We start from the raw sequence: 26,645 nt of genomic DNA, 5'->3' as shown, positions 1-26,645 counted from the left end.
CAATGGGTGGCCCAGGGGTTGGCACAGTTTTTCTCCACTCAATCCGGCTGCATCCGCACCACACATCACCACATCGGTAGCCGGCCAGGCCATAAAGTGCGAGACCAACACAGGCCCCTACCTAGGAAGATGTGGGAAACAGTCCAGCGGGAACTCCAGACAATGCTAGAGATGGGAGTCATGGAGGAATCCCGTAGTGAGTGGAGGAGTCCCATAGTTCTAGTCCCGAAACCAGGCGGCACGACGCGATTTTGCATCGATTTTAGAAAAGTTAACACCATCTCGCGGTTTGATGCCTACCCGATGCCCCAGACCGAGGAGCTCTTAGAACGGCTCGGCCAAGCGGAATACTTCTCCATCCTGGATATGATGAAAGGGTATTGGCAGATCCCCCTGACACCAGCTTCTAAGGAGAAAACGGCCTTCCCTACACCCTGGGGCCTGTTTCAATTCGTGACCATGCCATTTGGACTCCATGGGGCGGCGGCCACATTCCAGCGATTAATGGACCGATTGTTACAGCCCTATCACGCCTACGCCGCCGCATACATAGATGACGTGGTGATCTATAGTCCAATGTGGGCGACCCATCTACAGCATTTAGAAGCCGTATTGAAATCCCTGAAGGAGGCCGGCCTCACAGCCAACCCGCGAAAATGCCAGCTGGGACGCCGGGAAGTAACCTACTTGGGGTACACGGTCGGACAAGGGACGGTACGACCAGTGGTGGACAAAGTGAAAGCAGTGCAGGAGTGCAAGACACCTGCAACCAAAAAGCAGGTACGCCAGTTCTTGGGGCTCACGGGGTACTATCGCCGGTTTATCCCAGGTTTTGCGGACATCGCAGCCCCTCTATCCGACCTCACGAAAAGTACCCAGCCGAACAAGGTACGATGGTCAGCAGACTGCGAGGTGGCTTTCAGGGCACTGAAGGACAAGCTTACTAAAGCCCCTATCTTGTTCCACCCGTTTTTCTCAAAGCCCTTCCTACTGCAAACGGATGCATCAGAAAGGGGCGTGGGGGCAGTGCTGTCCCAACAGGCAGAGGGAGGGGAGCACCCGATAGTATATCTGAGCCGTAAGCTTTTCCCACGAGAACAGAACTATGCTACCATAGAAAAGGAGGCACCAGCAATAAAGTGGGCTATTGACGCCCTAAGATACTATTTATTGGGCAACACGTTTCAGGTGGTAACAGATCATGCCCCCCTGAAATGGTTAAATAGCATGAAAGAGACTAACCCCTGTTTAATGCGGTGGTATCTGTCTTTACAGCCATACAGTTTCAGCATAACCCATCGTCCAGGGAAGGCGCACACGAATGCCGATTTCCTTTCCCGGGTGGGGGAAGAGGAGACGGGGAAAAGTGAGGGGGCAGGTACCCACTTAAGGGGGGGGGTGTGATGGGGCGGCCCTGCCCCGCACTCAAGCCCAGGGAAACCACCTGGTGCTGGGGGCGGAGAGACCCCCACCCACACAGCCCTACTGGGCATGCTCCAAGGGGAGTGCAGGTATAAAAGGCTGCTGGCCTGCTCAGAAGGGGCAGACTGCAGCCCGAGCTGGAGCTAGCGTCCAACGGCCAGGGAGGGAGTCGCCAGGAGGGCTGATCGTGCCACTGCAGAGCCTGAGCCGGGCTCGGCCCCAATGCCGCAGCCGCCGACCGAACCCCCGTGACCCGAGTGCCAGACCGGACCCTGCCAACTCCAACGCTGACCAGGGAAGGACCAGTACAGCCACCCGACCAACGCCGACAGGTGGGACCGCGCCGGGCTGGGGGCAGGGGGTAGGAAGTGACCCAGGGCAGGGAGCTGTAAAAGCCCCTGAGGGCTCGGGGCGTTGCGGGGAGGACCCCCGCCGAGCCAGTGGTGGGAGCCACCTGCCACTACTAGGGCCCTGGGTCGGGGCCCGATGGAGAGGGAGGGCCCGGGCCCCCCTATCCCTCCTTCCCTGACCCCCAGCGAGTGGGGGCTGGGATAAAGAACTTTGGACTAGGCCTCTGCGCCTGCAAACTTTGGACTAGGCCGGGAGGCCATATTTCCCCTATTGCGGGGGCAGTGAACTTTGGGGGTTAGGCCAGGAGGTCGTATTTCCCCCTAAAAAGGGGCACCACGCTTCGGGCCGAGGCCCCAGCCATGTGAGTGATGCCCCGGAGGAGGATGGCAACCCCCGGCAAGGGGGGGGGGGCCCCCGACAGTTCCCATGAAAGAAGGACTAGAGGACACGAAATGAAATGAATGGGTAGCAGGCTTCAAACTAATAATAGAAAATTCTTCTTCACAAAGCAAATAGTCAACCTGTGGAACTCCTTGCTGCAGGAGGCTGTGAAGGCTAGAACTAGAACAGAGTTTAAAGAGAAGTGAGATCAAGTCATGGAGGTTGGGTCCATGGAGTGCTATTAGCCAGGGGGTAGATATGGTGTCCCTGGCCTCTGTTTGTGGAAGGCTGGAGATGGATGGCATGAGACAAATGGCTTGGTCATTGTCTTCGGTCCATCCCCTCCGGGGTATCTAGAGTTGGCCGCTGTCGGCAGACAGGCTACTGGGCTAGATGGACCTTTGGTCTGACCCAGGACGGCCATTCTAAGCTCAGGGTTCAGGGTCGGGGGTCTCACTGAACCACCTTGATTTTCATGCACACCTGCTCCTGGGTGGCCAGGCTGGCAGCTCTCCTGCCCTAGCCGGCCACTTTCCTGTGCCTAGTGCGGAGGTCATGGATGAGGTCCACGATGTCCGCACTAGACCAGGCGGGCGCCCACCTCTTGCGGACCTGGGCAGGCTCCGTGTCTGTGCCATTGCCCTAGCCTGCCCTGTGGGTCAGGGAGTGAGGGGTACCGGCAGCTGGGGGGAGGGTCAGGGCAGGGCTGGCTGTGGGTCGGCAGTGAGGGGTGCTTGTCCATAGGGAGGGGCTGGATAGGGCCAAGCCTCTGCTGGGGGGACAGCCAGTGGGTTTTGAGGAGGGGGTGCCTCTGCCTTGGTCTGGTCAGTTCTGGGCAGAGCCCAGATGCCTGCGCCTGACCAGCGCCGAGCCCCGGTGCCCGGGGCCCGGGGCCACCAAAATTTTTTTTGCTTGGGGCAGCAAAAAACCTAGAGCCGGCCCTGTTTGTGGCAGCAGCTTTTTAGTGGTTTTCAGGAGAGTGCGTCTGGTTTTCTCTCCGGCCCTGCTAGTTCTGGAAGCAGAGACAATCCCAGCTTCCTGCCTGGCCAATGCTTCACTGGGTCGGGCATCAACCAGCCATTTTGATACGTCACCAGAAGAGAACGGCCAGGGCAGAGCGGTGTGAGGTGCGAGGGCTGTCCTAGGCACGGAGGCCTGGCAGCAAACTGGTTGCACCTCTTATAAATTGACTTGTACCCTGGGTGCTCTTCGGTCGTCTTGGTGTGTTAACAATCACTTGAGTGAATTCAGCGATGACGATGCTTTAACGATCCATGTTTAATGTTCGTAAAAGACGGGTTTTGCCTAGTTTTGTTCATCATTTAGTGCATATATTGTAAAACATTGTAAATAGCCCTTCATGTCATTTTATGTGAATTAAGCTGTTTTTCATGTGTCTCCATCTGTCTCTTTCTCTGTGTTTCACTTTCTCCACTCACCCTGCTGCCTGGCTTCCTGGTGCAGGTTTAAAGACACCAGACAGGCGTATCCTGCTGCTTGCCTTCTTCAGTCTCCCATTCTAACGATCTGGCATTGTGAGTGAGCCCGGCCGTCATTCACCCCACGTCACCATTGCAGTGAGAGCTTTCCCCCATTGAGTAATGCAGCATTTTCCATCTTTTTTTGCTAGGAAGGCTCATGAACCTGATCACCCTCAGTCTTCCCCAGGAAGCCCTTAGTGCTTTCCAGAGCACACCGGATTTAAGGGACCCAGAGCTCCGACTGCCACCGCTGCCCCAGTAGCAGCAGCTGGGAGCTTCAGGGCCTTTTGTATCAGCAGGCCCCAAACCAATTGCCCCATTACTGCCCACCACCATTGGTGAGTCTGCTTCTCCTGCAAACTGTGGCCCATTGGCTGAATCAATTACTTGTGGAGTCCCATATCTACTCAACTTCCCACAACTTCTAAGGCCTCTGCAGTATGATTTCTGGTGGGAATTGCCTCTTTGGGCCCAGAGCAAATATCTTCTGTCACTAATTAATACTGATTCCCCCTCTGGGTCTTAGGCAATTTATCAGTATAATCAACCTGTATTTTATGCCATGAACCCATAATTTGTTGGCGCAGCAAGGGTCCCGAATTCTGTGGTCTAGTCCCCTCTGCTGCACTCCTGATGCAGTTTTAAACAACATGTTCTATGTTCTGTCACACCCTAGGCCAGGGATGGGAAATAATTTTTGATGGGGGGTGTGACAGACCGGGCCGTGTCTGGGCACGACTGAGGGCGTCAGCTCAGGGTGAATTTCTCAAATCCGGGGCTCCTTGCAGCCCCCAGACTGGTGACCTCTCCAAACAGGCCACAAACCAGTCCCACAGAGCGCTTCAGCAACCTGCCTGAAGCCTCCCAAGCAAAACCCCTCCGACACCCCAGCAATATCCGTGCCCCAGATGGCCCCGGGCCTCATACACAGGTTGGGGGGTCCTAGCACCCAATCCCACCTACCCCGAACAAGTCCTGTCCGGTTCCAAGAAACCAGCCACAGATCCCTGGTCAATTTACCCTCTGGACCTTACCCACAAATCACGCTGGGCCAATCCTTTAGAATCTATATCTAAAGGTTTATTATTACAATAAAGAAACGCATGAGAGTAAGGTTGTTAAAGAATATTACGTTACATGCACCGAATCTCCCAGTCCTCGATGCAGGCTCTAGCAGAGATGTTACAGCTGCTGGTTTAAAAGTTCTTGTTGCACATCCAAGGGTCAGGATGGGTTCACAGGTCTTCCGGGCTCTTCAATCCCTGCACTGCTGCCTCTGGGATGAAGTGCTGAGCTGAGAACAAAATGGCATCGACCGCATGGCCTCTTAATTTCCCTTTCCTGGCCTCTTCTGGTCTCAGCCGGTCACCTGGTCCTCAGCCTCTCTCTGCTGGCAGCTCTTGGGTCTCCGCCCTCCTGCTTTAGGTGTGTCCTTGGGCCATCAAGTGCCATTGTTCCACAGGGCTTCGCTACTCAGCCTGTCCATAGCAATGCTTAACCACATTCAGAGAAATATTCAGCTTCCACACAGATTACAGATTCCTATCTACTCACACAGACATTATACACTCACATAAATAGCGTACACAGGATCAGCAAACAACAAGCTCCCATTCAATACCCCACATGGCCCCCTTCTATATCATTGTTGGAGCCAGCACCCCCACCTATGGGTGCAGCCACGATTCGGCTGCTTCCCTCAAATTCCAGTAACATGACGGGGGGGGGGCCACTCCAAGAATTTGGAAAGTGGTTGAGGGCCGCACTTTTCCATGACATTAATAGAGGAGATGCAGGGTCTGGGATGGAGGCTGGGTGCAGAAGGGAGGTTGGGGGAAGGGATTGGGGTGCAGGAGGGAGAGTGGGGTTTGGGAAGGAGGCAGTTGTGACCTGGGGCACTACACTGGCCATCTACTCATTGGGCAACTAAAATGATTAGGGGTTTGGAACGGGTCCCATATGAGGAGAGGTTAAAGCGACTGGGACTTGTCAATTTAGAAAAGAGGAGACTGAGGGGGGATATGGTAGAGGTATATAAAATCATGAGTGGTATGGAGAAGGCCGATAAAGAAAAGTTATTTATTAGTTCCCTAAATAGAAGAACTAGAGGACACCAAATGAAATTAATGGGTAGCAGGTTTAAAACTAATAAAAGAAAGTTCTTCTTCACACAGCGTGTAGTCAACCTGTGGAACTCCTTGCCAGAGGAGGCTGTGAAGGCTAGGACTATAATAGAGTTTAAAGAGAAGCTAGATAATTTCATGGAGGTTAGGTCCATAAAAGGCTATTAGCCAGGGGATAAAATGGTGTCCTTGGCCTCTGTTTGTCAGAGGCTGGAGAGGGATGGCAGGAGACAAATCGCTTGATCGTTGTCTTCGGTCCACCATCTCTGGGGCACCTGTTGCTGGCCACTGTCGGTAGACAGGATACTGGGCTAGATGGACCCTTGGTCTGACCCAGTACGGCCGTTCTTATGTTCTTATGATTTAGGAAACTTTAATTCAGAGAAGTGGCCGAGTGGACACATAAGGGGCTGTGGGTTTCTGACCACTGAGAGCTCTTGCAGATATGGATGTAGGAGGGGGACAAAGGGTTTGGGTATGTGGAGTAGAGAGGCAGGAGTAGGGGACAAAGGGTTAGGAAAAGGAAGGGCTAGGGTGGCAGAGGCAGGCTCTGGCTGGGAGACTTACCTGAGTGACTCCTGACCAGCATCCCAGCACGTTTCTCAGGCAGGTAGAGACTCTGACCCGCCCCTGCATAAGCTGCAAGATCATGTGCATGTGTGAAAAACTACAAGCTAGAGGGAGGGGAGGCATGGCACCACCACTAATCCCCCAGTCTCTCTCCGGCTCTGGCTGTTTCTACTCAATGATCCGGCTTTCCTCTCACTCACTCCCAGGAAAGGAAGCTTCTAGGCTGATCTCAGACACACAGCACGTCAAATAGCGACTTTATTTACACCATCCCCTCTATCACTGGGTCCATTGTTTGTCACAATGACAATTATCCCAGGTCTCCCATTCAAGTCCCAACTTACTGTGATTATCATCTCCCACTCCTGGGGACCCATTTCCAGTGGGAGCAACTTGTCATTGGGGCGTCCCTAGACAGCAGGTTTCACTGACCCCTCAGCTTCAGCCACTGCATCTCCCTTCTGTAAACATTTCTTCTTCCAGCCTTTGCACTTCTTGAGTCAGTCCAGCAGTGGGTCTCCCTTTCCACTTCCCCAGAGTCACTCCCCTCAATTTCAGACCCCTCCAACCAATATTTCGAGTCACGTTTCCTCCCTTGTGGGGCTCATTTTGATCAGTCCACCGTCTACCTCCTTGGGGTGGGAGGTAGTTCTCGTATTCTATCATTATATAATTCTATGACTTACAGTTTTGTCCATTACCACGGCCTTTTCCTCTCACGGAATCTTGAGCTTTCAGCACTCTCATTTGAATACGTTAAAACGAGGAGGCCTGAGGCACCTTCGAGACTAAAGCTATGTTTAGACTACATGTCTCTTTCGAAAGAGGGATGTAAATTAGGCAGATCAAAAGTGCAAATGAAGCAGGGATTTAAATATCCCATGCTTCATTTGCATAATTGCATCAGAGTGTTCTTTCGAAAAAGGATATTTCAAAAGTGAAACCAAAGTCTAGACACGGTTCTTTCAGAAACAACACCAACCCTTTTCGAAAGCTCCCGCGCACCTCATCATTCAGTGGGATCTTCTGCAGTGCATCCTGATATGTCTGGTGACCTCTGCTACAGGATTAGTCCCAGATTGTATTGCCCCAGGTAATAACCCCAATGTTATTCTCCGTAACAGGTAACCAGTGAGCAAATTCCCAAGGTAATCCACACTAGATAACACCTTCATGGGCCTTTGACCTATCCCTTTCCCTGATAGCAGAATAAATCACTGAACAGGCCAGTGTCCTTCTGGCTGCCTGTCCAAAGCATATTTTGTTCCATCTATTGCTTGTGTATCTCTCCAGCGGTAGCTGCACTGATTAAGCTATAGGATTGATTCTTATTTCAATTCTCCTTTCCTCCTTGTATCTTGCTCACAGCACTCCTGTTAATGCCCTAGTAATTCTGATGAATACACAGAGATTATTTATGTGTGGTCTGACTGTTTCTGCCCTGTTGCATCCTTAATGGTTATCTCCGTTCTATGACTGCTACAGACCTTTCTGGCTTGGACTCTCCCTGACAGTTTCTTATTTCTTCCCTCAGCTTTTAAAGCTTCTCTAGAGACTCGCCATCGGTGGCTGGGGGAGACAGAGCATCGTGGCTCTGCTTCTGTGACGGACCGGGCCGTGTCTGGGCACAGCTGAGGGCATCCGCTCAGGGCAAATTGCTCAAATCCGGGGCTCCTTACAGCCCCCAGACTGGTGACCTCTCCAAACAGGCCACAAACCAGTCCCACAGAGCGCTTCAGCTGCCTGCCTGAAGCCTCACGAGCAAAACCCCTCCGACACCCCAGCAATATCCATGCCCCAGATGGCCCTGGGCCTCATACACAGGTGGGGGGTCCTAGCGCCCAATCCCACCTACCCCGAACAAGTTCTGTCCGGTTCCAAGAAACCAGCCACAGATCTCTGGCCAATTTATCCTTTGGACCTTACCCACAAATCACGCTGGGCCAATCCTTTAGCATCTAACAACTAAAGGTTTATTAACATAAGAAAGAAAAGCATGAGAGTAAGGTTATTAAAGTACAGTACGTTACATGCACCAAATCTCCCAGTTCTCGATGCAGGCTCTAGCAGAGATGTTACAGCTGCTGGTTTAAAAGTTCTTATTGCACATTCTACGATCAGGATGGGTTCACAGGTCTTCCGGGCTCTTCGATCCCTGCAATGCTGCCTCTGGGATGAAGTGCTGAGCTGAGAACAAGATGGCATCGACCACATGGCCTCTTTATACCTCCTTCCTGGCCTCTTCTTGTATGCAGCAGTTCACCTGGTCAGAGGCCAATCTCTGTGTTTCCTGCTGGCTGCTCTCAGGTGACAGCCCCCATTCTTTAGGTGTGTCCTTGGCTCATCAAGTGCCATTGTCCCACAGGGCCTGGCTAATCAGCATGTCCATAGCAATGCTTAACCACATTCAGAGAAATATTCAGCTTCCACACAGATTACAGATTCCTACCTACACACACAGACATTATACACTCACATAAATAGCGTACATAAGATCAGCAAACAATAAGCTCCCATTCAATACCCCACATGGCTCCCTTTTATACCAATTTCTGGGGCCAACACCCCCACCTAGGGGTGCAGCAGCGATCTGGCTGCTTCCCTCCAATTCGGTAATGTGACAGCTTCCCCAGCTCCTTTCCACATCACTCAGGGGAGGGGCCCAGCCCCACACTCACTGGCAGGAAGTGGCGTGGTGAGCCTGGGAGCTGGGAGAGCAGAGCGAGCTTGGGCCCTGTTGCTTTCTTTGCCCCACCACAACCAGTCAGTGTTGCTGGTTTCAGGACCCTGCTTGTCTCCCAAGCCATCTCCAGGGAAGGGAGCTCAGGGGAAGAGACAGGGAGGGGATGGAGCAGGGTTGGGGCAGGGGCAGGAAGAGGTGAAGTCTGGGATGGAAGGGGCAATGGCCTGGTCCTCCCCCAGGCTAGGGACAGCACAGAAAGGAGCCTGGGATTTGGGGAGAGGGGGAGGGTAGAATAATGTGGCCATTGATCTCCCTGTGGCCTCCCTCACCAGTTGCCCCCGCCTGTTTCCTGAGTGTTGCTGTGGTTTTCTGGAACCAAAAAAAGAGAAGAGAAGCACTTGCGGTCTCTTTTTTCTTTTCCAGATAATTCTCAAATTAGCTCTCTTGTTCCTACCAGTGGATTATCTAATTTCTTTGACCACTGTTCTCTCTTCCAGTTCCCTAGTTTGTTCCACGTTTGTTCCTACTCAGCTTGTTTTATCTTTGCCTGCCTCGCGTCCCCCTCCACATTTTCCTGGCAAGGTTTAGAATTCTCTTGTAAAGTCTGTAGCTCTGCACAGATTTCCCCTTTACGTGCAATTACCGTTTTTACAGCCTGTCACAACAGCCACCCTATGGCTGCACATATTTCTCAAATGGGGTTTCTACGGTGTCAGTGGTTCCACTGGGTTCCACTGCACCCTCTGTCCAAGGGCACCTCCTCAATGCAATAATCTCTGTCACTAACAGAGAAAAGAGGACCATGGGGAAGCCTTCTCCACCCCTTTACTTTTCTTCTTCAACAGTGTCCCAAACATGGTAACAAGAACACCGCACGGTCTCTCTCTGCACGCTCTCACTCACAGGCATTTACTGTAACTGGTTCTCCACACGGTATTTCTGCCCCCCCCCCCCGCACATTTTTCTTTTCCTTCGCTAATTCCGCAAATAAGGAGTCACCCATATTGAATTCCAATTAGAAGTTTCCCTACACTGTAAGATCCTGTCTCAAACTCTGGCACTGCTTGATACCTCCCCCACGTAATTCCCCACTAGTGTTAGACCCGCAGCAGTGGCATCCCTACAGAATGAGGGATCAAGCAGATACAGGACAGAAAGCTGGGACATATACCACTAACTACTCTTTATTGCTCACAGAATGAGCATCATTTACCCCCCATTCATACCCCAGATCAAACTACACCAGAGTCTGCAGTCAGAGGTCCTGAGGGTCAGTCCAGGGTCAGTCCCAGCAAAAGGAACAAAGAGTCTGCAAGTACCACCCAGGGCTCTGGATTGTAGAAAGACTCCAAACAGCAAATATGTGAAGCCTCCATTTATGATCCACTTTGTAACATGTTTAGTCTTTTGTCTCTGTTGTCTGGGCCTTCAATCACAGCCCAAAAGACAGTTCTGGGTGGGCTGCCTGATCCAAGCATGCCATTTCCTCCAGTTCTTACACATGTTTACAACAATCAAACCCGGTGTTGTTACCTTATTTGCTGCTGCTTCTTGTCCCGGGACATAAGAAAGTTGTTTCTGTTCTGACTGCCCTTAACCACTTGAAACCCTAAGTCCTAGCATCAGCTGCCAACATGCAATGGAAGTTCTCACGGCCAACTGCCCTGGCCTTTAAACATTGTGCATGGCTACATGGTTATAGATGGATATTTGGATGTATGTGCCCCAACAACCAGAGCTGTCAGAACTTTCCCTGGAATGCAATCCTAGGTACGGGCAAGAACGGTAACATTTCATAAAACCTCTATGTGCTCCCTTAGTGCTTCTCCGCACTGGTGCAGGACAGTCTTTGGTTAAATGAAGATGGAACTGGATGTTTCACTAGTACACCAGGTATGTACCAAGGGGCTAAAGAGGGGCCACACAATTTAAGGGACCCAGGTAATGCTGGTTATGGACCAAATGCCAATAACCCACCAGAAGGGGCTGGTCTCTTGGCCTATGTTGTGCCAGCGTAGTGGGAAGGAGTGGGAATGGCATCCCTCAGCTGTTGTCTCTGTGGTAGCCTAGGGTACGTCTACACTACAGCACTAATTCGAACTAACTTAATTCGAATTACTTAATTCGAACTAAGCTAATTCAAACTAGTGCATCTAGACTTAAAAACTAGTTCGAATTAGCATTTTGCCATTAGGCCATATTTCCCCTATTGCGGGGGCAGTGAACTTTGGGGGTTAGGCCAGGAGGTCGTATTTCCCCCTAAAAAGGGGCACCATGCTTCGGGCCGAGGCCCCAGCCGTGTGAGTGATGCCCCGGAGGAGGGTGGCAACCCCCGGCAAGGGGGGGGCCCCCCGACAGTTCCCATGAAAGAAGGTAAACCTCATTCTACGAGGACTAAGCCTAGTTCGAACTTACTAGTTCGAATTAAGGGCTGTGTAGCCCCTTAATTCGAACTAGTGGGAGGCTAGCCCTCCCCAGCTTTCCCTGGTGGCCACTCTGGCCAACACCAGGGAAACTCTATTGCCCCCCTCCCGGCCCCGGACCGCTTAAAGGGGCACGGGCTGGCTACAATGCCTGTGCCAGGTGCAAGCCTGCCAGCACCCAGCCAGCAGATCCTGCACCTGGCACGGCTCGAGCCAGCCACCCGATGCCCCCCAGCCCTCCGCCTCTTCCCGGGACCAGGCTGGCGGCTCCCGGGAGCTTGCCCAGGACTGCAAGAGGCGGGCACCCGCCTGGGCTAGTGCGGACATCGTGGACCTCGTCCACGATCTCCGCACTAGGCACAGGAAAGTGGCCGGCTAGGGCAGGAGAGCTGCCAGCCTGGCCACCCAGGAGCAGGAGTGCATGAAAATCAAGGGGGTCCACTGAGATCCCCGACCCTGAGCCCTGAGCTTACAATGGCCGTCCTGGGTCAGACCAAAGGTCCATCTAGCCCAGTAGCCTGTCTGCCGACAGCAGCCAACACTAGGGACCCTGAAGGGGATGGACCAAAGACAGTGACCAAGCCATTTGTCTCGTGCCATCCATCTCCAGCCTTCCACAAGCAGAGGCCAGAGACACCATTTCTACCCCCTGGCTAATACCACTCCATGGACCCAACCTCCATGACTTGATCTCACTTCTCTTTAAACTCTGTTCTAGTTCTAGCCTTCACAGCCTCCTGCAGCAAGGAGTTCCACAGGTTGACTCTTTGCTTTGTGAAGAACAACTTTCTGTTACTAGTTTGAAGCCTGCTACCCATTCCTTTCCTTTGGTGTCCTCTAGTCCTTCTATTATGGGAACTAATGAAAAACTTTTCTGGATGCACCCTCTCCACCCCACTCATGCTTTTATAGACGTCTATCCTATCCCCCTTCAGTCTCCTCTTTTCTAAACTGAAAAGTCCCAGTCTCTTTAGCCTCTCTTCATATGGGACCTCTTCCAAACTCTGATCATGTTAGTTGCCCTCCCCTCTCCCACCCTCTCTCTTCCCCTCTCCCACCTCCTTTTCCCAGTCTCCCTGAGTTTGTTCAATAAAGAGAGATTCTATTTTTGACCACACGTTTTCTTTATTTTGTACATCAGGAAGGGGGGCTAGGGAAGGGTAAGTGGAAGGAGGTGAGGTACGAGCCCCCGATGGGGAGGACTGGGGTACGAGCCCCCGATGGGGAGGACTGGGGTACGAGCCCCCGATGGGGAGGACTGGGCTGGCTCTGCGGGCTTCTGGGGATGGAAGCTCTCCTGCAGCCCCCCAATTGCCCCCTCTCCCTAGATGGCAGCCTGGGGCAAGTGCAGCTGGTCTGATGGCCGAGTGCTGTGATGTGCCCAGTGTGGGCACTCAGGGCACTCCAAGCCAGGACTGCTTTGCAAGCGGGGCACCCCTGAGAACTGTCTGTCCGGGGTGGGGGTCGGGTCCCTTTAAGCACAGCCCTCGGCTAGCCTGAGACAGCAGCTCCACGCTCTAAGTCCTCCTCTGATGCCCTGCCGGCACTGCTTCCGGCCCTCCTTAACCCCGGTTCAGGGTCCACTTAATGTGGACATGCTAGTTCGAATTAGCAAAACCCTAATTCGAACTAGTTTTTAGTTCTAGATGCGTTAGTTCGAATTACCTTAGTTCGAATTAACTAATTCGAACTAAGTTAGTTTGAATTAGCGCTGTAGTGTAGACATACCCCTAGAGATTAGCACATCACAGGCCATAGCTACTCACACTAATGGAGGGGCGGATCTCCTCCCATTGGGCTCCATATGCCTCAGCCTTTACATCACCAGTCACCTCCTCTGAGACAACACTGGACTCCACCTCCTGCTGTTCCACCCTGTGACCTCCCCTTTCTGTTTGCAGTCTGCTGGGAGCCACTTCTCTGCCGAAGGTCTCTTCTAGCTCCCCTGCGGTTCCTGAGACTCAGTCCCTGACTCCACTCCTGGGGTGCTGTGTCAGCGACAGCCTGAGGTAACGTCTCACCCTGCTTCTAGTATCCGGCCCTGCTGGTTGCTCTCTCTGTCGGCTCCACCAATGGAGGGGGGAACTGATGCTCCATCCTCCTCAAATGGGACCCTCTCTCCTAATCCATGTCACTGTGTGAACTTCTCTGTTTGCTCTTTCTCACAGGGAAAGTGAGGCAGCATTTGTGTAGCCAGAGCCATCTCCAGGCACCCACAGCTGCACCCGCACCACGAAATTTGGAGCAACACCCCCAAAATGGGATGCTGCATATGTTCCTGGTAAGAGCGAGGTTGGTCCAGCCGAATGTTCTTACATACACCTCACTACGTATTTTGATGTGGGTCTGTCTATGCAGCTGTGAGCCTGTTTGTTCAAGAGCCCTTGAATTGAAAGAACAAGAACCAGCACATTTTTTATGCAGCTTCCTCTTGCTGTAACTTAAATCAGAGTCAGGGTTTGGCTGTTCCCAGAAAACAGGCAGTACTGGGTGTGACGGACCCCTCACCCTGCTATGGTTTATGAAATGGACTAATGGACATGAATATACATATCTGCAAAGTGTTATGAGCGAATCATTTTGTGTAACCCATCAATCTTCATGTCACAATCCACTAGTTCTCTTTATCTTACTCTGTTGTATGTATCATATAGAATAGTGGTAGAAATGTAGCCGTGTTAGTCTGATGCAGCTGAAACAAAAAACAGGACTATGTAGCACTTTAAAGACTAACAAGATGGTTTAATAAGTGATGAGCTGGCCCACGAAAGCTCATCACCTATTAAACCATCTTGTTAGTCTTTAAAGTGCTGCATAGTCCTGTTTTTTGTATGTATCATTTGTGTGTGTAAAATAAGACACAGGGAGTGGGGAATTATTTGTGAGTTTCCAACGTATGAAAGAGAGACAGGGAGGGTGTTATCCTCAACTGTTATACAGGTAGTCCCCGGGTTACGTACAAGATAGGGACTGTAGGTTTGTTCTTAAGTTGAATTTGTATGTAAGTCGGAACTGGCATCCAGATTCAGCCGCTGCTGAAACTGACCAGTGGCTGACTACAGGAAGCCCTAGGCAGAGTTGCTCTGCCCCGGGCTTCCTGGAATCAGCCACTGATCAGTTTCAACTGCGGCTGAATCTGGATGCCTGGGACAGAGCAGCTGGGGCGCTGCTGGTAGGTCCCCGCAGCGCCGCACCGCAGCGCCGCACCTCAGCGCTGCGGGGACCAACCCGGCAGCACCCCAGCTGCTCTACCCCAGGTGTCCCCAAGTCAGCTGCTGCTGAAACGGATCAGCGGCTGATTCCAGGAAGCCAGGGCAGAGCAACTCTGCCTCGGGCTTCCTGTAGTCAGTCTCTGGTCAGTTTCAGCAGCGGCTGACTTGGGGACGCTTGGGGCAGAGCAGCTGGGGTGCTGCTGGGTTGGTCCGGTAGCGCCGAGGAGCGGTGCTGCGACCAACCCGGCAGCGCCCCAGCTGCTCTACCCCAGGTGTCGGCGAGAAAAGTCTGGTCTGCTGGGGCGGGGGGGGGGGGGGGGGCGCACTAGCTGCGCCCCTCCCCCCCCCCCAGCAGACCAGGGAGACGCGGGTGGCGGGACCGCCCAGACGTGCCGCAGTCCCGCCACCGCATCCTCCGCGGCTTTGCTCCGCGTCTCCCTGGTCTGCTGGGCTCCCCCCAGCAGACCAGGGAGACGCGGAGCGGCTTTTCTCACCGCGGAGGACGTGGGCGGCAGGACAGCCCAGACGTGACGTGGTCCCGCCGCCCGCGTCCTCCGCGGCTTTGCTCCGTGTCTCCCTGGTCTGCTGCGCTCCCCTCAGCAGACCAGGGAGACGCGGAGCAAAGCTGTGGAGGACACGGGCGGCGGGACCGCGGCGCGTCTGGGCTGTCCCACTGCCCGCGTCCTCCGAGGCTTTTCTCTGCGTCTCCCTGGTCTGCTGGGGGCCTCCCCCAGCAGACTAAGGAGACACGGAGCAGCTTTTCTCGCCCCGGAGGACGCGGGCGGCGGGACCACGACGCGTCTGGGTGGTCCCGCCGCCCGTGTCCTCCGGGGCGAGAAAAGCCCCGTTCGTAACTGCGGATCCGACATAAGTCGGATCCGCGTAATTCGGGGACTGCCTGTATTATCTCTTTTGTCCTTCAGCCTGAGCAGTGATTGGTAGGGAGGGGCCTCAGTCCTTTAACAAAAAGAATAGGAGAGGAGAGCTTTAGGTCTTTTGGCGGGGCTGCACCTGCAGGAAGGAGCCTGAGACCCCAGGGTGGGGAAGAGAGTCATGCTTTGGAGTGGCAGCTGGAGAAGAGGTTTTTGGGTGAGTTTAAGTTTGCACTGAGGTTTTAGTGGAGAATTAGCCAAGCGGTTTGGTTTCTTTTGATTATTTGTAACCTATTTTGCTCTGCCTACTTTCTCTTATTACCACTTAAATCCTACTGCTTCGACTTAATAAAACCATTTTTATTTTCTATCAAACCCAATGTAAGCAATTGTTCCCTGGGGGGGGGGCAACCAATGTGCACATCCCCCCTTCCATTGCTAAAGGGGGCCTACGTAATTCTTTGGGGTTTGATCCCATCTGGGGAGTGCTCTCTCAGGAGGCTGAGCCCTAAACTGCACTCTCCTCAGACCTGGAGTGGTTCAGTGTCTGTGCTGCTTCTCGGTGGGGTCAGGGACCGATGCTTGGGGCCTTGGCTGGAGGAGACCAGCAGAGCTGGCCCAGCAGGACTGGGCAGTGAGGAGCCCCAGAGAGCAGGAAGGCGAGTGGCAGTGGCCATGTCAGCACCCTGGGAGTCACCCCTGAGGGGTCATCTGTGACTGCCCCCTGTCACACCGGGAATGGGACTGTTTACAAGAACATGGCCCGGGAGGGGGCGGAGAAAGAAGGAATGTGGAAGGGAGAGGCACAGAGAGGAGGGATGTGATACTGAGAGTGGCCTCTGGGGGCAGCTGCTGCTCCAGGAGATGGGCCAGAAGAGCTGGGGCGCCACGATCTTGCCTGCTGGGACACCCTAAGGAGCCCCCCACCCCACCCCACCCCAAAGCTATAACCCAGGCCCCCCTCCTGTGGAGACACAACTAGTTGCAATCACAAAACTGAGCATTTACTGCTACCCTTTGTTTCCTGTGTTATAACCAGTTATCAGTCCATGAGAGAACCTTCCCACTTATCCCATGGCAACTTACTTTAGTTGAGAGACTTTGGTGAGGGACCATTTCAAAGAGTTTCTGGAAATCTATGTACATTATAACCCCTGGATTGCTCCCTATTCACTTGCTTGTTGCCCCCCTCAAAGAACTCTGGTGAAACATGATTTCCCTTTTACGGAAACCATGTTGACTTTTCCCCAACAAATTATGTTCATCTGTGTGTTTGACAATTCTGTTCTTTACTATAGTTTCTTTACTATAGTTGCCCGGCCTGGATGTTAGACTTACTGGTCTGTAATTGCCAGGATCCACTCTGGTGCCCTTTTTAAAGATTGGCATCCCATTAAGTGTCCTCCAGTCATTTTGTGCAGAAGATGATTTAAAGGAAGCACATTTAGTAGTTCCTCAGTTTCACATCTGGGTTCTTTCAGAATTCTTGGATGAATGCCGTCTGGTCCTGGTGACTTGTTCAATGTATCAATTTGTTCCAAAATCTCCTCCAAAGACGGTTCCTGGGAGTTGTCACCTTAAAAAGAATGGTTAAGGTTTGGGAATCTCCCTCACATCTTCAGCCGTGATACGAAGAAGTCATTTAGTTTCTCTGAAATGACTTATCGACCTAGAGTTTGGCTATTACTTTTAGAGGTTTTGGCTAGCTGTTCCTTAAATTCCTTTTTGGCCTTTCTAATTATATTTTTACACTTAATTTGACAGAGTTTATTCTCCTTTCCATATTCCTCACCAGGGTTTAATTTTTCATTTTTTAATCGATGCCTTTTCATCTCTCATTGTTTTTGTTACTTGGTTGTTAAGCTACGGTTGCACTTTTTCGGTTCTCTTACATTGTGTTTTAGTTTACATTTAAGCTGACCCTCTATGATAGTGTCTTTGTAAAGTTGCCATGCAGCTTGCAGGGTTTTCACTTTTTGGCACCGCACCTTTTAATTTCTGTTTAATTAGCCTCCTCGTCTTGTGTAGTTCCCCTTTCTGAAATTAAATGCTACGGAGTTGGGCTGCGGAGGTGTTTCTTCCCCCACAGGAATGCTACATATTATTACATTACAGTTACGATTTCCCAGCAGTCCAGATATATTCACCTCGCGCACCAGATCCTGTGCTTCCCATAGGACTAAATCTAGAATTGCCTCTCCTCTTGGGGAAGGCGGAAGGAAAGGACGTGCTGGGGGCGGGCTCCTTACAGCCCAGTGGGAGAGGGCTGATGAAGGACAGTGTTCTTCCCAGGCTGGAAGGGGAAAGTGCCAAAGCAGCATTATGGAGGAAAGGCGAGACAGAGGTCAGAACTGCCCATAGGCCCAGGACCTCCAGTGGCTGGAAGGGGGCTTGCAGACCCTTCACCACCAGGCTCCTCTCCATGGTCTCCTGAGCAGTGGTCTCCAATGCTAGGAAGAAAACTACCTTCCCATAGGAGGCCGCTACCATGGCCGTGGGCCCTGCTGCCCTCACACGCGGGCCTCCACGTGGGGCAAGGCAAGCAGCAGATGCTGGGTTTCCTGGTGAGAGTTGGAAGGGGCTCCAGCTAGCAGGGATGGAAGTGGAGGTGGAAGCCAGGAGTGAAGTTGTAGGGGTGGGTGGAAGGGGGGGGACTCTGTCACCTGGGCATATGCCCTGAGTGTTGGGAGAGGGGCGCCCCCAGAGCTGGTGGTGGGAGCAACAGGAAGAGGAGGGAGCTGGGGCCAATGGTAGGGTCAGGGCAGAGGGGACAGCCCCTACTAGCAAAGGGAATATAGCTTTTTTTGGGGAGGCCTTTGCCCATCATAGTCCCTGGGTACTTCCTCCTGCCGGGGTGGAGGGCGATGCGGCTCTCCCAGAGACAGGAGGTCTAGGGAGCATGGTAACAGCAGAGCCCACCCTGTGCCTGTCACCACCGATGCCTGAGAGGGAGCAGTGACAGGCCGTTGGGCAGCAGCTGTCAAGGTGACACCCCCGGGGGAGGGGTCAGGAGGACAGGTGGAGGGGGCAGTGGGTTTCCACCTGTAGTTTCCCCACCAGAGTCAGTGGGGGTATGTCTACACTACCCCGCTAGTTCGAACTAGCGGGGTAATGTAGGCATACCGCACTTGCAAATGAAGCCCAGGATTTGAATTTCCCGGGCTTCATTTGCATAAGTGGGGAGCCGCCATTTTTTAATCCCCGCTGGTTCGAACCCCGTGTAGCGCGGCTACACAGGGCTCGAACTAGGTAGTTCAGACTAGGTTCCTATTCCGAACTACCGTTACTCCTCCTGGAACGAGGTGTACCAGTAGTTCAGAATAGGAACCTAATCCGAACTACCTAGTTCGAGCCCCGTGTAGCCGCGCTGCACGGGGTTCGAACCAGCGGGGATTTAAAAATGGCGGCTCCCCGCTTATGCAAATGAAGGCCGGGAAATTCAAATCCCGGGCTTCATTTGCAAGTGCGGTATGCCTACATTACCCCGCTAGTTCGAACTAGGAGGGTAGTGTAGACATACTCTGGGATGGGGATGAATGCCGGGGGGAAGGGAATGGAAAGGTCGGCCACTCCTCCCTGCTAGGTTGTAGGTGGCAGAGGAGGAGGTGCGAAGAACGGGGAGGGCCCATAGATGCATAATCAGGAGGCGAGGGAGGGAGCGATCACTGATGCTGGGTCAGGCTCTGGGGTGGGGCAGGGGTATGGTCTCTGGGTTGGGTGTTGGGGCCCAGGAGGTGGTAAGGCTCCTGGCTGGGGACATGGGCTTTGGTGAGGGGCTGGGAGCTTTGGGGTGCAGGAGAATGCTCAGGGCTTGGGCGGCTCAAGGTGGGGCAGAGAGGTGGGGCTCAGACTTACCTGAGTGGCTCCATGCTGGGGAGGGCCAGAAGTGGCCACCTTACCTCTGGCCATGGCAGCTTCATGCTGGGGTATGCGAGGTGGGGGCTCTAAGCTTGGGATTGGAGCTGGCAGGGATGCGTCCCCTCGCACATCCCCAGTAGCTCCAGGGCTTAGGGAGAGAGATCATGGCAGCCCCGAGCCTCTGCACCGGGCGTAATGGAAGCGGTGGGGCCACAGCTTACAGGAACTTAGATCATGACCCATTTTGTGCAGTTCCCCCAGCTTGGAGCTTTTGGTTCCTGTCCTCCAAAAAGATGAACTGTTCCAGGAGGGTTCATGGACGTATCGAATCCCGGCCCTGCTCTACATTAAGACGTCCCGCACCATCCTGGCTTTCACCGAGCAGCGGGCAGGTAAGAAGGACGAAAGCGCCAAGCGGATCGTCATGCAGAGAGGCGCATATGATGATGCTAAACGCACCGTTCAGGTAATGCACGTTATTGAATCTACTTCATGGGTGTCCGGTAGCCCAGCCCAGGGATCCCAAAACTGCCAGCCTGCCCCCCCACACTCCACCCTGAGAACACCTGCTCTAACCAGGGAAGATGGAACCACGTGCTCTCCTCCCTCTCTGTGCTCTGGATCAGGGAGCTGATGGCCATGCACCCACTTGGCCTCCTCCACTCCCTGGCTGGTGGCGGGGCACAGGGAGGTGACATGGCACCCGTAGGTGTGCAGGGCCTCAGCCGAAGGGACTGGGTTTACCTTCATCAACTGCTCATGGCCACTTTGCTTGGTTTGCTTTTTCGGGAGGCAGTAAACCGGGTGCAGGACCAGAGAGGTGCATGTGCAATAGGCTTGCGAGGGCATCCCCACTGTGTGCAGGGAGCCAGGCAGGGAGACAGCAGCAGAGGGTCACTGGCACAGATCCAGAGACCAAAGGCAGAAAGAGGTGGGCGGGAGGGGAGCCGCATGGGAGCTGGTGAAAGTGGGAGGGGGAAATAGAACCTGCTCATTCTGGCAAAACAAATTCCTAGTTTTTAAATTGTTGAAAATCGCTCTGCCTGACAAAGTGCTGGGCCTAGTAAAGGTGAACTGGCTAACTAAACAATTCACCCGCCAATGAGGGCTGGGCTGGCAGGCAGCTGGGGGTCCTTGATTCTCCATCCATTTGTAATAACTTCTAACAATTGGATACCTTTGATGTAGACTGTGAATGCCCAGGGGTCCATGGCCTATAGGTTGGAAACCCCTGTGTGAGACTGTAAACTGTTCAGGTCACATCACTGTCTCTGCCTATCACAACTGAGGTCTCAGAGCACTCTGACTAGATACCTATTCAATAACAATGGCTTATACAGACTAGCTGGCCCTGCAGTCTCTTCTATCCCTCCGATTCCATGGTTCCCCGGCTGTGCTGTGAATTATTAAATATCAGTCAAGCACAAGGGAGTCAGGACCTGTGGGATCTGGACCAGAGCTCTGATTCTCACTTCCTGCTCATTCAGGGGAGTCACAAAACCAACAGTAGAAACGTGGATGACTGAAGCCGGGTGCCTGATTTCATATATCGTCACCCCTGTGACTTGAGTGTAATTTCTGGGGGTTTCGTATGTGTGAAGATCAGTCTCTTGATTTAGTTTGCTGTGTAACACAGCAAGTTAGTGGCAGCCTTGGGATGTGAACCATTGATTTCCGGTGCCCTGCTTTTATCACTCGGCTTTGGTGCCTCTCATTTCTGGCCTGCAAGTATCTGTCCTGGGTAATATGGATTGATTGTAATGCTGTGTTTTTTCCTTTGTCCCCCTTTGTGCTCCCACATGGCAGTGGGAACCAATGCAGATCGTTGTCGAGAATGTGAAATTGGATACACAGAAAGCCCGTGCTGTACCACACCGCCCCATGAACCCATGTCCCGTGTACGATGAAGTCACTGGAAATGTCGTTCTGGTCTTTATAGCTGTGGAGGGAAACGTCTCTGAGCAAGAACAGATCAGGAAAAAGGAAAACAAGGCCCGTCTGTGCCAGGTCTCCAGTGCTGACAATGGAGTCTCCTGGGGCCTTGTGACGGATCTCACTGACAGTGCCACAGTACCCGAGAACTGGGCCACCTTTGCAGTGGGACCAGGTCATGGTTTACAGCTATATGAGGTTAAGAGTCTAGTGATCCCAGCACATGCCTATTGGATATCTGTCGATAAGAAATCCACCTCCCCCCACCCCTTCTGCTTTATTAGTGATGACCATGGGAGAACCTGGAGAAGGGGGAACTATCTGGCAGAGAATGCTGGGGAATGCCAGATGGTTGAATTAAAGAGCCAAGGAAAGCCAGTGCTGTACTGCAACGCTAGAAGTAAAGAGCAATGCAGAGTCCAGGCTGTGAGTGACATTGAAGGGAAGGATTTTAGTCATGGTCTCATTAGTAAACTGGTGGAACCTTGTCATTCTGGTGGCTGTCATGGGAGTGTTATTGGCTTCCCATGTCCTGCTAGTGTGCAGTCTGAGCAGGACACGTGGTTGCTCTATTCTCATCCTACAAGCTGCTGTTGTCGGAAAGATTTAGGCGTGTACCTCAACAGGGAACCCTTAAATCCAGAAAGCTGGGGAGAATCCACAGTCATCTGCAAGGGCTACTGTGCTTATTCAGATCTGCAGTACATGGGGCCAGGCCCTCAGGGCTCACCCCTGTTCTGCTGCCTCTTTGAGTTTGGCAAGAAATGCAACTATGAGATCATCTTCCTTATGTTCACTCTGAAAGAGGTCTTTCCATCTGAGTCCCATGCCCCAGAGTAGAGGACCATGTGGTGCCCATGTAACGGTTGTTATTCATGATGTGTTGCTCATGGCATTGGAATTAGGTGTGTGCACACCGTGTGCATGGATTCTGGAGCTTTATTTCCCCAGTGGTATCCATTGGGCCAGCAGGGAGCCCCCAGAGTTGACACTGACATAATGAATAAGTACCCCTGCTGGACTTCCCCTCCCTCAGTTCCTTCTTGCGGGAGAAACTCGGATGAACTAGAGGTGGGGGAGGGGGTGTCGAATGGACATGAGCAACACATTTAGAACAACAACACTTACAGGGAAGTAACAGTTTTTCTTCTTTAAGTGCTTGCCCATGTGCATTCGAATTAGGTGACTCTCTATACCAAACCAATGGAGGAGGGGTCAGAGAACAGTACATGGCGCCTGCAAGAGGTGCCTGTTCTAGTGCTGTGCTGTGGACTCCAGGCTTTCCTGGTGCACTGGAGGAGGGGGCCTTATCCAAGACAGTGCCGTGGGAAGTGGGCTGCTCCTCCCGTTCCTGTGCACCACTCATCCTAGTGCGAGGATGGCTTTTTTTCTGGTGTCAATGAGGCTACCGGCGCCAATAAGGGACCTGGTACCAATGAGGCCGACTGTGATGATGAAGTTACCAGTGTTGACGAGGTTCCCAGGGCCAGCCAAGCCCCTGGTGTCATCGAGGTACCTGGTGCCACCGGTGCTGCAGGTACATGACTTGTCTGTCCTGAGTGTCTGATTCATTGACACCTCTGATCCAGTGCCGGGGACAAGACTAGTGAAGCAGTGAGCTCTATCAGCTCCCTCACAGTGTCAAAGGTCTCAGGGGTGGACGGTCGCTCCATGTGTAAGTGCCCTTCTTGACCTGGGCTCCTTGTCTATGTCAAGTCCAACCAGTGCCTAGAAGCCCTGGAAGGTCTCGATGGTGTGGAGGCGAGTCTTCTATCAGAGTGTGAGCCTGGTGCCAACTCCTGAGCCATTGCTTCCCCGTAGATCTCCCACTCGGTTGGCTCCTGTTCTTCCGTACCAGAGACTGGGAACGGAGCCTCAGTACTGTAACCTTTTTCAGTGCCGTGGCATGTACCGGTGCCGCTGAGACTTCACGTACCGATGCCAAAGTGCGGACTCCATAAAAAGTAGCTTCAGACGGGAATCTCTCTCCCTCTTTGTGCGGGATTTAAAACCCTTGCAGATTTTGCAAGGATCTCTAAGGTGGCCATCAGCCAGACACTTCAAACAAGAGTCATGGGGGTCCCTGCAGGGCATTGGCTTTGAACAGGTCGCACAAGACTTAAAACCCTGCGGACCTGGCATCACTCTCCCTCATAGGGGACAGGCACGTTAATGCTAAAACCTACCTAACTAGTTGCCAACGATTTACACTAGAAAGAACAACTTCAAAGGAGAACTATCTACACGCTGGGGCGTAAAGTAAGAAAGACAAGTTGCTCCAGCTTCTGTCACGGGCTCTAAGAAGGAACTGAGGGGAGGGGAGGGCCAGCAGGGTTACTTATTCACCATTAGGTGGCGCCACTGCATGAGGCTCCCTAATGACCTGATGGATATTGCTGAGGAAAGGAGGCTCTGGAATCCACGCACCCGGCGTGTGTGCACCTAATTTGAATGCACATGAGCAAGCCCTTGAAGAAGAACTACCTTAGCTGACACGTCACTGCCCCATCTCACCTGTCAGCAAACGGCTTTTATCCCCTGCCCTTGTCCTGGCCCATAAGCCCTATTCAAAGGGTTGGTTTTCTTTGGCAAGCTTTCTGCTCCGCCCTTCCCACCGTGCTGCCCCCTTCAGCACCAAATAGCAAAAGTGAATGTGAGTTTCGTGTCACACCTGTCAGACCCAGCAGGGCAGCCCCTCTGTGGCAGATGTGATGCCCATCACCTTCCCCACACTACTTACTGGGTGGCCTGGGACGGGCCCCTGTGGGGAGAGACAGTGCTGAAGTGGGCATCATTGGTGTCCCCCATGCTTTGCAATGATGTCATGTTTGCCCCTGAAAACCACATTGCCCCTGATCCTTCCCTTGCCCTGTCTCTGCTGAAATCCTTCCCTGGGCCATCAGCCCTTTTTGTTCTGAAAACTGCCCCTCCCTGCTCTGTCTGCTTCCGGGGAGCCAGGATGCTGCGTTCAGGTTGCTCTTTCTCATGCTGTTCTACGCCATCCTCAGCCCTCTGCCCTGGGTTCTTACCCATGTCTGGATCATAGAATCTTAGTACTGGAAGGGACCCCGAGAGGGCATCCTAATCCAGTCCCCTGCACTCTTGGCAGAACTAAGTGTTATTCCCTGACAGGTGTTTGTCTAACCCGCAGTAGAAATTCCAAGGTCTCAGCCACCCTGACAGGAAGTTTTTCCTAATGTCCAACCCAAACTGCTCTTGCAATTTCATTGCTTCTTTTTCTAACTTTGGAGATTAAGGAGAACAATTTTTCTCACTTCTCCTTGTAACAATCTTGTAGGTACTTGAGGACTGTTATAAAGTTCCCCCTCAGTCTCCAATTCTTTCAGCCTTCACTTAGAGCTCACGTTTACTAGAACATTAATAATTTTTATTGTTTTTCTGTGGACCTTGTCCAATCTGGCCACATTGTTCCTTAAACATGGCTCCAGAACTGGACACAAGACTCCAGCTGAGGCACAGCAGAGCAGAACTATTACTTCTTGTGTCTTCCCTACAGCGTTCCTGGATCCAGTTCAAGATCGCTCTCCTAGGGTATGTCTACACTAGCCCCCTAGTTCGAACTAAGGAGGCTAATGTAGGCATTCGAAGTTGCAAATCAAGCCCGGGATTTAAATACCCAGCGCTTGATTTGCATCTTCCTGGCTGGTCGCCAATTTTTGAAATTTACAAGTCCAGACTAACTGCCCGCATCTAAACACGGCAGGGACCCAGTAGTTCGAAATAAAGCCCTAGTTCAAATGACCCGTTAAACCTCATTCCAGGAGGAATAACAGGTAGTTCGAACTAGGGCTTTATTTCAAACTACCAGGTTCCTGCTGAGTGTAGACGTGGGCAGTTAGTCTGGACTTGTACATTTAAAAAATGGCGCCTGGCTGGGAAGATGCAAATCAAGCGCGGGATATTTAAATCCTGGGCTTGATTTGCAACTTCGAATGCCTACCTTAGCCTCCCTAGTTCGAACTAGGGGGCTAGTGTAGACATACCCTTAGAAATCAAGACCCTCCAGTCTAGCTAAGTGTAGTATCTAGTATCTGCCACTTGGTTGCTCATGCTCCTGCAAAGTGCAGGTAAAAATAATGGCAACAACCCACCGGGGCTGACCCTGGTGAACTGCCACCATTTCATTGCCCACCCCTGAAGTAGATGGATCATCAGGAGTTATGTGAAGGAAGCAGCTTGGCCAAAGGAGACTCAGGGATTTAGAGGGGTCGTCTACTCTAACTCCCGAGGGAGTGAGAGGTTCTTGCAGAAATGCAGGGTGTTGTGAAAGGGACTATACAGTTGTTAGTGGGCTAAGGGCGTGACCAGAAATGAATCAAGAGCGCAAACAATGGAAGGGAAGGGGAGCTAAGGGCAGAGATGGAGGCTGGGGAAAGATTTGAAAGTTTTACCCAGTTCTTCTGGGCAGGAGTCGATTTCTGCTGGAAGATTTGGCCCAAGCTATGTGCTGTGTAACAGACGAGGACAGAGGCAAGGCATGAGCGTGCACACACATGGCTCCAAGATGTAGCTTATAGGGCCACTAATGCTAGCCTGCTTCCTTGCCCATATATTTTATGGCTTTTAATTTTCCTATAGGTTTGATTTTTTTTTTTTGTTTTACTATAATGTGTGTATAAGGTTGCATTAGAGTATGTTTTGGCTGTAACGCAATGGGCCTACAGGCCATGTCCTGTAGGTTGAGCTAAGGCTAAGTTATCGTACATATCTTTGAGATTTGTCACCTAGGTAGTGGTGACAAGCTAAAGCATAAGATCCATATATAGTAGTGCCCTAATAGTGAAGTATAACTGGTACCAGGGTCTTCCTAAGTTCATACACAGGTGAAATGTAACAGGTTCACCACTTAGAACCAGGTAGGACAGAAATAGCAGACGTGAGAATGAGGTAATGTCATTAATATGTCTGTATAGGGCGTCCCCCCATAAATTGTTCTACATTAAAGTCGTTCATGCTTGTAGGAACTGAAGCGTTAAGTCCTTCCATTCCCTGCTCTTAAGTTGTGCAAAAAACCACAACACCTCACAATGGGCACAAATCGAAGTCAGCTGTGGGGATAAAATTCCCCACTTCCAGTTGTTTCGCTGTAAGCCCAGGCTTTCTGAAATGTATCTTGGACTTAGAGCGAGGACGGCCTGTATGCGTCACCTTAGAACGGGTGGGTTCTAAGTTTTGACCCAGAAGCAGGACTCAAGTGCTCCCATCTACCAAGTAGTTCCAAAGATTGGGAGCTTCCAGGATTCTCGGTTTCAGTTCTTTGTTCCCTTCTGTTTATTAGTCAGTTTAATTTTGTTTGTGTTGGTCAGTTCAGTTAAA

The 26,645-nt window shown here is 52.2% G+C and overlaps 1 protein-coding gene across 3 annotated transcripts; it reads left to right on the top strand.

Annotated features, from left to right (window-relative positions):
• The first annotated feature begins 377 nt into the window (after positions 1–377).
• On the top strand, positions 378–24,918 carry LOC149523875 (sialidase-2-like). Of its 3 annotated transcripts, none has more exons than XM_089780886.1 (5): positions 378–780; positions 13,336–13,443; positions 13,603–13,715; positions 19,629–19,842; positions 21,183–24,918. In XM_089780886.1, the coding sequence occupies exons 3-5, from the start codon at positions 13,693–13,695 to the stop codon at positions 22,146–22,148; spliced, it is 1,203 nt and encodes a 400-aa protein (XP_089637012.1). In that variant the 5' UTR covers positions 378–780; positions 13,336–13,443; positions 13,603–13,692; the 3' UTR covers positions 22,149–24,918. The 3 variants fall into 3 exon arrangements, with proteins under 3 accessions (XP_089637012.1, XP_089637013.1, XP_089637011.1); XM_089780887.1 differs by lacking the exon at positions 378–780 and adding an exon at positions 1,412–1,754 and having other exon boundaries at positions 19,629–19,768; XM_089780885.1 differs by lacking the exon at positions 378–780 and adding an exon at positions 1,412–1,754.
• Positions 24,919–26,645: the final 1,727 nt, after the last annotated feature.

This window comes from Pelodiscus sinensis, chromosome 10 (genome assembly GCF_052426305.1).
Source record: "Pelodiscus sinensis isolate ZL-2025 chromosome 10, ASM5242630v1, whole genome shotgun sequence".
Classification (NCBI taxonomy): domain Eukaryota; kingdom Metazoa; phylum Chordata; order Testudines; family Trionychidae; genus Pelodiscus; species Pelodiscus sinensis.
The sequence above is the reverse complement of the archived record's forward strand: the minus strand, read 5'-3'. Positions and strand labels throughout refer to the sequence as shown.